Source organism: Mus caroli, chromosome 18 (genome assembly GCF_900094665.2).
Source record: "Mus caroli chromosome 18, CAROLI_EIJ_v1.1, whole genome shotgun sequence".
NCBI classification, from domain to species: domain Eukaryota; kingdom Metazoa; phylum Chordata; class Mammalia; order Rodentia; family Muridae; genus Mus; species Mus caroli.
In genome coordinates this window covers 64,981,577-64,994,938 of record NC_034587.1, presented here as the reverse complement: position 1 = coordinate 64,994,938, position 13,362 = coordinate 64,981,577, and the positions used below count along the sequence as shown (strand labels likewise).

The 13,362-nt window shown below is 43.0% G+C and overlaps 1 protein-coding gene across 1 annotated transcript in view; it reads left to right on the top strand.

Moving 5' to 3' along the window:
• Positions 1 to 12,321, top strand: part of Fam210a (family with sequence similarity 210 member A) — a 37,739-nt gene extending 25,418 nt beyond the window's left edge. The window contains exons 2-4 of the mRNA XM_021150246.2: positions 1,051 to 1,563; positions 4,618 to 4,729; positions 8,370 to 12,321. Of these exons, the coding sequence (XP_021005905.1) occupies positions 1,088 to 1,563; positions 4,618 to 4,729; positions 8,370 to 8,603 (822 nt within the window). The 5' untranslated portion in view covers positions 1,051 to 1,087 and the 3' untranslated portion in view covers positions 8,604 to 12,321. The remainder of the gene's footprint in view (positions 1 to 1,050; positions 1,564 to 4,617; positions 4,730 to 8,369) is intronic.
• The last annotated feature ends 1,041 nt before the right edge of the window (positions 12,322 to 13,362 follow it).

Genomic DNA, 13,362 nt, shown 5'->3' with positions numbered 1-13,362 from the left:
GTTAGAAGTAAGAACTATCTTAGTAGCTCTTACAGTTCCTTCTACTGAGAAACATGCACTTAAAGAGGCTAATTTGCTCAAAAATACTATTAAGCTAAGGCCTTTCTTTTTCTGAAGTCTACATTATTTTAAAATTATATCTTACCTTTCAATGGAGCGAAGGGAGGCTAGTTATCTTTGCATTATTGTATGTGCGTAAGCTGCAGGTGTAGGTGCTGGGATCAGAACTTAGGTCCTCTGGAAGAACAACATGTACCCTAGCTGCTGAGCCATCTCTCCAGGCCCTTGAGTTCTGTAGACAGGATCACCCTTTGTATCCAGCCCGGCCCCCCGTCCTGGGATCCTCCTGCTTCCCAAGTACCTTGTCATCTCAGAATTCAACACTAACTCCAAGTCAAGTCATAAGACATCTTTATTTTTCCTTTCTCTTCTCTTGATATAGGGGGCGGGGGGGAGGGGTAGAAGATAAATACCGGACTGTTTCTTATCATCATCCGTATTGTATGTGATTTACAACTTTATTATTTCTTGTTCACAGGCTGTTACAGACTCGTTGGCACTGATCACAACTCTTCAAACCCTAGCCCTTGTGGAAGTGACTGAGCAGTAACAGAGCAGCTTTACATCAGAGTAGCACATTGCTCGCAAGAACCCTGCTAAACTAGTCACCATTTAACTTGTTGACTTGAGCTTGGAATCTGAGAGCAAAGAACATGGAATTATGGCACCAAAACATCTGTACTCAGGCTTTGTGCTCCATTGATCCTTTATATATTAGAAGAGTTGTTACAAACATCCTGTTTGTAGTTGTGAAAGTGCTTGTTAATGTTACCCTCTAAGATGTCTGCTAAACAGACTGCTTATGTTTAAAGAATGGGGTTTAAAAAATGTTAAAATCCCAGTGCCTTAAAATTATATACCTTACCATTTTTCCCACAGGTTAAGTGCCAGTTTGTCTGTCCTTTTATTTCTAAGGACAATAGTTAACTTTTAGGTAGTGTAACTGAAAATGGAAGTCTATGTATAATAGAATTTTTTTTCTAAATCTAGTTTCTGTAGAAGCTGAAACCCATCACTGTCCTTCAAAATGCAATGGAATGTACCACGGACTATGTCTCGGCTGGCACTCAGGACATTCTTGGAAGCACAGAAAGCCAGGCTCTTTGATCACCATTGGCGCATAAAAGGACCATTACTTGTGCATAGAGGTGAATACAGAGTGGCTTGGACACCACACCTTCGAAAGCAGTGGCTACATTTATCTGCTGTTCAGTGCCTTGCAAAGCAAAGGAATCTGTTAGACGCTCAGCCGCCTCAGCTGGGGACCCTTCGCCAGGAACGATGGGAGCAGGACATTTTATCCAAGAGGGTTTTATCTTCCAGTTCCACATCCCAGGAAACTCCATCAGAAAAGAAGGAAGAAACAGACCCTTTACAAGACAAATCTATCAGTCTGTATCAACGGTTTAAGAAAACATTTAGACAATATGGAAAAGTTTTAATTCCTGTGCACCTAATAACTTCTGGGATTTGGTTTGGAACATTTTACTATGCAACTATAAAGTAAGTTTTTGCTTAGTTGACTGTATCCCACATTTTATCACGTTTCTTGTTTATACTGATAGCCTTAAATAGCTTTATTTTATTACCTGTACTTATGTATGTGGGCAAGCAGATGAAGGTCAAAGGACAACTAGAAAGCGTCAGTTCTCTCTTTTGCCTTGTGTGCCCAGAATTAAGCTCATGTCAAACGTGCAGGCAGGCACCTATACCCATTGAACCATCTCACTGGCCCTTAATTTTTATGTTTTTTTAAGATTTATTTTGTTTCTAACGTGCATGTGAATGCAAATAGAGGCCAGAAGCGTCAGATCCCCCTAGAGATGGTGTTATAGGTGATTGTAAGCTGCCTGATACAGGTGCTGGGGTCCAAATCTGGTCCTGTGCAAGAACAGCATACGCTCTTTACCACTGATCTCTCCCTCCGTATCCCATCTCTCCCCAGTGCCCTGACTGAGAGAGGAAAACTACTTTTTTATAGCTGTTTTCACATTTTCTCAAGAATACCTAACATTTATTCATGGGTACAGTTTGTAATCGCCATCTCATTTACTCCTCCACCGACCAAGTACAGTAGTAGTGCACTTCTTCCCGCCTATGAATGTGGAAGTGGTTTGGGCAAAGGGAAAGAAACTAACCTAGATGGTAAGCAGTGGAGCTCACACTGAAACTGACTGCGTTTGCCTGGTCTTCGAGCCATCTGCTCTCATTGCTGACTGTGTGGCAGGTTTAGGACGACGCATGGTTTATTACATGTATTTGTTGTTGGATAGATGAGTGAGTGGGTGGCCCCATGCATGTGGAGTTCAGAGGATAACTTGCAGGAGTCACTAATCTCCCTCCACCATGTGGGTCCCAGGAATGAACTCAGGTTTTCAGGCTTAGCAGCGAGCATCTTTATCCATTGAGCCATCTTACCAGCCCCATGAGTTCTGTACTTATATTTCTATGCTGTTTCTATACGTGAAAAGATAGTCTTTGCTAGGTGTATGTTACTGGTGGAAGGTCACAGGATATCTTTTGCCAAAGCCTAGCTAACATGAACTCTGAGATTTCTTTATTCCATGTATGCTTAAAAACATTTAAACAAGTATTTTTATACTTCTTTTTATTTATCTGGATGTGGGAGGCAGGCAGCTTTATTGTTGTCTCTGCCTAACTTGTGAGCAGTCTCTTTGCACAGGGCAGGGGCTCGACTCACTGAGAAACCAATTCTCCCCACCTCCTAATCTTACATCGTAGCACGTGTGTATTCCATTCGGGAATCTCCCAATTTTTAAAACTTAGCTTTTGCCCCATGTTGGGTGCCATCTGTGATGGTGACCTGTAAAACCACACTGCACTCCCAGTGGGTGGTTGTGCTTCAGGCCATCCACCAGAGTTCTCTGGATCCCTGAAATGAAGACAGAAACGCAGGCACTAAATTTCATATGTCCTAACAGCACAACAGCTGGGCTTCTCCCTAACTCCACATGGCTAGCCCACTTTCCCCTCCAATATTCCTGAGTTAATCTTTGTTAAATCTGTATTTCATCTCTACTACCCCAGACCCAACCAAGGGAGTGGCCCTTGTGCCACCTACATGCCTGGATAATTACTCTCTGAAACTCTCTGCTTCCCCATCATGTCGATTCTGCTCCTCCTTCCACCTTATGTCCCTTGTCCAGGAAATCTAAAAGTCCCGCCTCCATCTCCCTGCCCAGCCATTGGCTGTTAGTAACTTTATTAGCCAATCAAAAGGCAACTGGAGACAGGAACACTCATTGTCAGGACACATAGATTCCCGTGTGATTTGGGGAGCTGAATTAAGCCAAAACACTAGAACCAATCCCCAACATAGTTCTTTTCATTTTGTCGTAACTGGAAAACACTCTTTCCTTGTTGGTTGCCTACTTCCTATTAAAGTGAGAAAATAATGTTTCTGTAAGGAAGAACATTGGCATGGATGGTGTATTACTGTTTGTCTCTTCAGACCTGAAAGCAAAATACCATTGTATATTTAACTAAGTGGCTCAACCCATGGGGCTTCCCTGAGGGAGGATACTCAGCATGAATTTCCTCGTAAGAAAAAAAATCCCAATCTCAAATTGAGTCCCTGCTCTCCTGGACATCTAAAAATACCCATGTCTACCTCCTTCGCCATCCACAGTTCTGAAAGGCATCTCTGGAGAGAAAGTGATTAGAAATGAAAGGACATGGTGGTGGTCTGAGGCCGTTCTTTCACTTACAGATTGTATATTAGATTTTTTAGATGTGATCATTGAAAGTTTGTGGGCATAATTCCTTGTCCTGCTTCAGTTTATCTAGACTTACAATCAGGAAAGATTAGGATAACGGATTATAACAAAAAAAGAGGAAACTAAAATTACAGAAGCCAGGATTTACTCTCCTGGGGGCTCTCTCTCTGCCTTCTCTTCCTCTGAGAATCTGTTGTAATTATTCCTTACCTTTCTTTTAATCTGACAATAAGCATAAAGGCATATTTTCAGAATATGTTAAACTCACAGAATCGCTCCTTCTTTGCATAATATCGTAGGAATGGTATTGATGAAAGGTAAAATTTAGATCCTGAAATGTGAATTAGAGTATTCTCAGGAGAACGGTGTTTGGGTGAGGAAATGGCTCAGGTAATCAGTTGTGGCCCTGCTCTCCTGGTTAACTCCAAGCCATTGCTTTAACTCTGATGCACATGTGCAGGCTCTGAGTAGACTGACTGGGCCACGGGAGAGAGGCGGCAGAGCTACCCGAGTACATGCATGGCACGAAAAGTGGAAGCCTTGCAGAACCCGCACTAGGCTTTGGGTTTGCTTTGGGTTTTTGTTTGTTCATTTTGTGGTGGTAGTAGTGGTAGTTTGATTTGGGTTTGTGTTGTTTTGTGTTTTTTGAGATATGTAGCCCAGGCTGGCCTCCTATTCCTGAGCCCTCAGCCATAGCTCCTGGGCAAATAAAATTTAATATACATTATCCAAATTTGTAGTGTATGTTTTAGATACTCTTCTGAAAATACTGTTCTTAAAGGTTTGCCTAATCATGACTTAATGTGTGTCTCCTTTGCAGAGGAGTGAATGTTATCCCCTTCCTGGAGGTCATTGGGTTACCTGACAGTATCGTAGACATCCTGAAAAACTCCCAAAGTGGGAATGCGCTGACAGCCTACGCCATGTTTAAGGTGGGTTTCCTCAGACTGCAGACTCCCTGGAAAACCTGGAAAACTCACAGTTCTGAGATGGTTTTCCTTTTCTCATCATTTAAATATCCTATTGTCACCTGTTGTCTTTCTAATGAGCAGCGAGTACAGATATAAAGCCCAGCTTTAAGAAGAGGCACTGAGAGAACAGGTGAGCTGTGCGAACTGTAACGTGTGTGTATGTGTGTGTGTGTGTGTGTGTGTGTGTCACTAGGACAGTGCGCCCTTTCGTAAGGGACATTCTGAAGGCCTCCTTCAGCTGTCTTGTGTGCCACACTCTAGGCTTACTTCCTGGGGTCCTCATTTTACACAGCCCTGTAGCTTCTCAGGATGTAGACACTGTTGCGTTCATATAGTTTCTACACCTGAACGTCCTTATCATAGAAGGGAAATCTCATTGTAAATCATTGAATTTAGCTATAGTAATCTCATTTTTTTAAATAAAAGATCCTATGATATCTATTTCTAAATGAACATTTTGGGGAAAGTAGTAGTATGTTGCATAAAAGTACATAGACTATGACTTAATAGTCATTCAGAAGTACATAGACTATGACTTAATAGTCATTCAGGTGTGGGTTTTTCCTGTCGTCTTTACTAGAGTCATCTGAAATCTCAGGCAGTTTTTCTCAGTACTGAATTGCTCTGTTTTTCTCACATTAGAGTATATTAAATTTATAGTGTTTTATAGCTACAGTAGATTAAATTTAACCATAATATATCAAGGTATATGATGGTCGGTTCAGTCATTTTTCTGACTCCTTGCCCATGTGCTAATAACTCTTCATATTGTCTGTTTTAAGTGTGTTTTCTCCAGTGCTTATGAGCTTGCAGGAATTCAGGGGCCTGTGTTTGTGGTTTTGCTGTCCTTGGTGTAGTTTTGGGTGCATCAGTGCTTAGCTTATTTGGAAAGCTACAAATCCTGTGGCTCCCACCCTGTCATGTCCCTTTGTGGGATGAGAAATGAGTGTGGTCCTGTGTTTTCTAGTAGAAAAGCAGAGAGATCTTTCCTTCTTTGAGCTCCAAGAGTACTGGGCAGCTAGCTGGGTGCACATCAGAGCTCCCTCAAATGCCCTTTAACATGCACCTATAGTTTACTGAGATGCATCCAGCTCTGACTCCATGCCAGGTGCTATGCCGGGGGCCTGGAGGAATTCACTAATTACAGAAGACATTGTTGGGCCAGGTATGCTGTACCATGCCTTTAGTTCTAGTACTTGTGAAACAGTTCTCTGAGTCCAAGGACAGCCTGGTCTACACGATGAATTCGGGAAGAAAATAAAACACTACCAAGAACCCCCACATAAAGCATGTATCCTGGGGGGGGGGAGGGGGCATGGACAGTGGGAGAGGCAGAAGTGGAGGGGTTAAATACACACACACACACACACACATAATGTACGCATTTTTAAATGATACTAAATGTTAAGAGAGAGTATAGTTAAGAGTGTTTGTACCATCTGTACCTTTGGTTCTGGAGGGTCCAATGCCACCTTTGACTTCTGTCAGTTAGCACCAGGCTCACAGGCAGTGCACATAAATGTATATGTGCAGGTAAAAGACTCATGCACATAAGATAAATATTTTTAAATATATTAATATATTTTGAAAGAAAAGCCATATAAAGAGGTATTTTGATGGGTGTTAGTTTGGGTTGGGGTTTTTTTGTGTGTGTTTTTGTCCATCCTGTCCCTTTCCCCTCACCCCACCCAAGATTGCAAATTTAGATGGGAGGTGCTTTAAGCAATTAGCAGATTGATCTCTTTGGGGGCAGGATGGGGGTGGGGGGCAGGGCGGGGAGCAAGGGAGGCTATGTTTCCAGCCAGGACTGCCGAGGGCTGGATGCTAGATGGCTGTGCAGGATGGACGGAATGAACAGGAGGCAGAAGGGTCATCTGCAAGGCTTGAAAAGCTATGGAGTGACTTTAAGCAAAATCACCACAGCTGCTGTGTTGAGAACCTTTCTCATTAGGGCCACATAAAACAAAAGCCTCTGAGAAGGCTGTTTGTCACCGAAGCCTAGGCCTTCGCATGTTCAGCACCCTAGTGCTCTCAGGAGAGGCAGAGGAAAGGACAGTGAATATGTTTTCAAGAAATAATTTGCATGCATATCATTAAGACTGCATAGCATGTTAAAGGAACACATTAAGAGCTAATCATTTTGGCCTGAGCAGCTAGAAGAACAAAGTTTCCATTCCCTGTGCTGAGTAAAATTTTGGAAGAAGCAGGACTGACCGGGACAGTTGAGGTCAGTGGATTTGCTCAGATTGAGTTTTAATGTGGATTCAGATATGCAAGTGCAAGTGAGGGAAGTAGTGGCTACGCAGCATCAGAATTCAGGAAAGGGGCTCAGTATGGGGGTGGAAATGAAGAACTCTTACATATAGATGACACTAAAGCATGCCCTGGGCAGGCCAACATGGGAGTGAGACAGTAGAGAAAAGAGTCTACAGACCTTGTTGAACAGCTAGAGTGAAGTGGCCAGTGAGCCTGAGAAGCCAGCTGACACCGAGTGCACGGGAGTCAGGCCAAGGGAGCTGTCTTAGAGTGGGCCCAGGCTGTTCACTGGGTTCACTGCCTGTGGTGTCACAGAAGCCATTAAAACTTACAAGAGCAGGTCGGTGGGAATGGAGGAGCAACTGTGAGAGAGATGAGGGAGCATGGTTGCTGCTTTCCAAAGGCTTCTATGTGCCTGCTTGAGCTCCTGGTACCACGTAGAAGGCCTGTGTCTTAGTCAGGGTTTTTTCTTCTTGCATAAAACATCTTCACCAAGATGCAAGTTGGGGAGGAAAGGGTTTTTTCAGCTTACACCTTCCACATTGCTGTTCATCACCAAAGGGAGTCAGGAAGCAGGAGCTGATGCAGAGGCCATGGAGGGATGTTACTTACTGGCTTGCTTCCCCTGGCTTGCTCAGCTTGCTTTCTTATAGAACCCAGGACTGCCAGCCCAGGGATGGCACCACCCTCAATGGGCTGGGCCCTCCCACTCTTGATCACTCATTGAGAAAATGCCTCACAGCTGGATCCCATGGAGGCATTTCTGAAGCTCCTGTATGATAACTCCAGCCTATGTCAAGTTGACACACAAAACCAGCCAGTACAGCCTGACTCTAGCCTAGGGAGCTGTCAGCTCCAGCCTGTAGTGTGGGATGGGAACATACATGCAAAGAGAGTAAAAGGAAGATGGTTTGAGAGTTGAGCAAAAACAGTAAAGAAGTTTGTGGCTCAGCCGCCTCCCACTGTTTGACCTTCAACTGCACTTGAACCCAGATGTACAGTCCATGCAGAGACCTTAGGGCACACACAGGTGTGCCTGTATCACTGTTAGCAGACCCACGCCCTCTTCTTGCCATGTGGGCAGACCTGGCCCCGTGCTCAGTAGCATTCAGTAAGGGTCAGTGCAGCTGTCTGTGATAACCCTGAAATCTGAAGTGCTATCGTCTGAGGACAGACATTTAAAAATGTCTACAGGAAAAGTATTCTGTCTTAGAAAGACACCATAGGGTGATATACTCACCTCCAACAATAGTCTGTGCTGATTCTTACCAAGAACGTAAATTTCAACTTCATTTTATTTAATCCTAATCAGATGTTGATCCGTTTGCTTTTCTTTTCCCTTAAGATTGCAACGCCTGCCCGCTACACCGTGACCTTGGGAGGAACCTCCTTTACCGTGAAGTATTTGCGAAGTCACGGCTACATGTCAACCCCACCGCCTGTCAAGGAGTATTTGCAGGGCAGAATGGAAGAGACGAAGGAGCTCATCACAGAGAAAATGGAGGAGACAAAGGACAGACTCACTGAGAAGTTACAAGAAACCAAAGGAAAAGTGTCCTTTAAGAAAAAAGTGGAATGAGGGTGCCTTACTACAGAAAAGCCTACACTTTATCCCTCTGTAGACTCTGGGCAAAGAACAGGTTTCTGATTTTTTTTTTTTCTTTTTTTGGTTACTTGCCTAAATGTATTCATTCTCTGCGGGTTAAAGAACAAAGATAGTTTTGGGGTTTTTTTTGTTTTTTAATTTTTGTTTTTTTAAGTTAAATAACAATAGGGAGGAAAATCAATGTTTTTTTAAGATGAGGAAATGAACCCAGCATACAACATTTCTATGAGATACAGCAATAAGCAGTAGTTGATGTCCTAGAAATCAGCGTTCTTTTTGCTTCATTTCTCTGACCCCTGCAGTAAGGCTGTGCTGGGCAGTCCACTCCCAGAGGAACAGTCACTAAGGACCCAGTCCTGTGGGAATGAACTTACACCATTCAAGACTCTGGATGGAGAGACTAGAGACACTCCCTACCACTTACCATGTAGACCTTATTTCAAGAAGGTCATGTTAAAGGAATCAGTCTTACATTTATAAATAAGATATATTGGCTATGTAATGAAATGGATCTTTTAAAATGGTTTTTACCTGGAGCTTGTCAACTTACATTTTTTTAAAGCCTATTCCTTTTCAGTCTTGACTGTGCTTGGTGGATGCTCAAGTGGACTGTCAGACATTCTTGTAACATGTGTCTTCTCCAGCTAATCCTTGGAGAATCGTGGAAGTTTTATACTCTTCATTGTTGCCATCACATACATCAGCAAGTCAGGTTCACTGTTTTTAACTGCATCAAGCTTTGCAAGACCACTGCTGATTTCGGTAGAGCAAAAGTCTGTGAGGGAATGTGGAGGAGCTGGATGCTCGTGGGTGGTACTCGTAGACCACAGGTGGGAGGAGCACCGCGTGGTTCATTGGTTTCCAAGACCTCTCCTGCTGCTGCTTCAACTCCTTCAGGATTCCGGTCTTTTATCCCTGGTCAAAACAAGAGATGCCTTTCTGTCACAGATACCATTAGTGTTGTGGCTTAGGTTTCTCATTGGGAGGGGAAAGTACTGCTTAAATATTCTGCTTGATTTTTTTTTTTTTTTTAACATAGCAAAAAGCTCACTGCTTGTAATTCAGCGACTGTCAAGCAAGTCCCATGATTACAGAGTGTCTTTCTGTTTGTGTGTCTTTCCTTCAGGTCTAGCCCTTGATTTGACACTGGGGCAAGAAATGCCTCTTTAGAGAGCATTGGCTTTGGCTTAGCATCAGGAGAATGTCAGAGCCCATGCCACATTGCTATCCCATTCAGTCTCTGCTTTGTGTCAGACTTTGTCAAATGCTTAACGTAGCCAAATTTAGGAAATGGAGGAATAACTTCACACTTGAGGCACTCAGTCATTATATTGAAACACCATTGAAGTAAAAATGCTATGGTTGAAGTCTTTCTGGGTTGGAAGAATTACAGAAGGGAATTTGTCGGTTCTTTTGTTTGTTGGCAGCCTGATTAATCTGAGGCAGAGGTCACTGAGTGAACTGCTACAAACAGACGGCACACGTTCAAATACAATGTAAACATGGCAGCACACTGGAGCCTGCTTATTAAATAGTCAGGTACTAAATGCTGGTGTGTTCGAATGTCTGCCCTTTGAAGCCACCAAGAATGCTATGCCAACATGTGGTGTTACATGGAATTCTTTCTTCTAAAACCTTTTATCTGTCGTAGTGCGTAACTGGAGAGCTCTTAAGACATTGCTAACAATCATGAGACTGCAACTTTCTTCTCCTGAGTCAATATCTTCTGCCTAGTCCATTGTAGCCTTATCACCATCCAGTTTTATGTCTGGGTCATGTGTCCCCAGTTAGAGCAGATGAGGAAATGCTTGTGTGTGCTTTACATCTGATGAAAATATTTATAATGATCTGAGAAGTTACATTGTTACAATTTGACATCAGTTGCATCATAAAAATGCTGTTGCCAATGTATTATCTTTAAGGCAAGAAACAGCTTATAGGCAAACCTGTAATATGTTGATAGCAGACAACAGTAACATATCAACTTAAATTATCAAAATGTATAATATAGATAGATTTTTGTATATGCTGAACTGCATTTTATTTAAAGTGGATCTTGCATTTCTCTAAGCTGCAAGGGAACCCAGACCGCCATGCCTGGTGAGCGTATCCATCCTTTGAAAGATACACTCATGTCATAAATGGAGCTGACTGAGATTTAATGTTTTCAGTATGAACAAAAAGCATTTGCCTAGCAAATTAAGTTCAAATGAAGGCTTAGTCTGTTGAAGAATAAAGCATAAAACCAGCCGTTTAGAATATCACATCATTATTGAGAGCCTTTTGTGCAAAATGGGGTGCTATTCAATTTCACCAAAGGGAAAGATGTATGTTGGGATTAGCTGCCTCCCACAGTGAAATAATAAAACTAAGCCCTCCAGTATATTCCCCTGAGTTTTCCACTGTAAATCTGCCTCCATCTTCTTTACAGAGGAAAGAGCTACGTTCCTCATGCTCAGGGGAAGGAGCGGGTTAGTTCCTTGGTTCTGTGGTCTTCAACCATGGTTCTGGGAATTTTAAACATCTTTAGACTTTGGGCAGAAGAGGTGTTTGAAGAAAAGAAGGCTGTGGTTTAGACACATTGAGCTGCTTTTACTGTTCTCTGCACCGTGTGCAAGTCTTCAGGATTTCATAATGGCTTTGGATAAAAAATCCACTACCAGGAGGGGCTAGAGTGACCTCACAAATCACCTTTTCCTGTGCCTTGTGAGATAGAGGAGATTTTTGCAGTATACACATACAATTTTGAATTACTAAAGGGCTTCTAAATAGAGGTTGCTATAGAATTAAAGGAATAATGTTTTGGTAGCTACAGTTCATTTGTTAATATTTGTTTCAGATTTTCAAAACTGGGTCTGCATACGACCAAAAATAAGGCAAATTTAAATGGTCAAAAGTTCTCCCTGACCTATTTAAGTGCCCTTCCTGCACACCATTCAGTTGTTGGCATCAAGAACTCACTGTTGAGTTGACTTAAGCAGAGGTGTGATGTCAGAGTCCTCGGCACCTTGGCCTTAGGCCTGACTAGCACAGGAGCTTGTGGTGAGGATGTGTGGGTCTTGGAGTTGGAAACTTGCAGAACAGGGGCAGGAGAAGCAGTGGGAAGGGTGTCAAGTATTCTTCAAATAGTAACTGTGCTTGCTCTCCATTGGCCCATGTGTATGGTATTTGCCAATTTTGAATTGAGTAGGGTATCCATTAAAAAAAAGAAAGGGAAGGAAAGAAAGAAAAGTCATATACCCAAGGGACAGCAAAGTCTGGACCTCATGTCTTTCCTGATGACCGGAATGGCCTCAGGACACTTCTTTCCCAGAATCCCTCTTTCACCATGAACTTTGGCCTTTTAAAGAGACCGTCCTCTTATACTCTGAGCTTCTCACAGGTCAGTGCTGAGTGAGGCTCACTGAGTTGATTTTCCCTCTGGGTTTTTTTTTTTTTTTTCCTTTCCCTTTGTGACGTCTGTGTCCTTTGTTCGTTCTAACCAATCAGTACAAGTTGATATTTCCTGTGTCTCCAGGATTGAGCTTTGAAAATTAAGGTGTATTCTTCCTTATACAGCATTGGTAGTCACTAACAGTAATTACGGATCCTGAGTATCCCGCGGCAATTATTTGGTTATTTTGATAAGAATGATCCTCTTAGCAGGAAGAATGCACCCTGATTGCAGAACCCTTGAGGGCAGAGTGGGACATGGCTTATTCTGAGGATTCACATGAATGGCCTTGATAAGAAGTGACTATCAATCTCAGAGCATGGCTCCTTAGGGAGTGAGCCATGGGGATCATTGTTGTTTCCTCTGGGAAATATTCTAAAGAGCAAACCTCGGGAGATGAGCGAATGGCTCGCTCACTGCCACAGCGTCGCCTCCGCCTCCTCCTGGCTGCCTCCCTTTGTCCAGCCTTTTCTGCCCTTGAATTTTGCCGGATATAAAGGTTAGCAAACAGTCCCTGAACCGAGGACACATGCAGGGAGTGCTGGTGGGCGTCTGCTCGGCAGGGCTGTGAAGCTTAACCCCTGGTCAAGTGTGCAAACTCTCACAGAGCATACTTCCGAGGGCCTGAGGCTTCCAGCTGAAACCCAACTTCCTTTTTGTTTGAACAAGATGAAATCTCTCCCCCTTTTTAATCCATACATAGAGTAAAAGACACTTTTTGTCACATTTGACAATTCCATTAAAGATGCTGCACAAAACAACAGCATCTCTGTATCATCCTTTTCCAATTAAATGTTTCTTCTTAGTCCTGGATTTGATTTTAGGAAGGGTAACAGCACGTTCGTATAAACATCGGTTAGCTCTCGCCATGTTTGCACTTCTGAGTACTAGATTGAAGATTCTATGACGAGTGTATTTTTACTCATTGGAATTCCTTTTTCCTTAGGACTCTTACTATGGTGGCCAACTTGTCTCACAGCTGCTTTATTTATTTAAGAATGCAGGTCAGGTGTCCTTACCTGCTTGGTATCCTGGCGATGGCAGTGTAGAGTCATAGGGCTCTGTGACCTGGGACCTCAGTCAGCATGTACATTCTGTTTCCTTGGAGAAACAGGCAGGTTAGTGCGGACACACGGCTTGTACGCTTTACCTCTTTTGACCAGTAACAGACAGGTATGCATTAGCCCAAAGAAAAAAGTACTGTCAAACAAATATGTCCACAAAACCTGATGCAGTGTTTGTTGAACGGGTGAGCACCTTCGTTGCTTACACTTTAGGGAGGGGGCATTTTAGATTGTC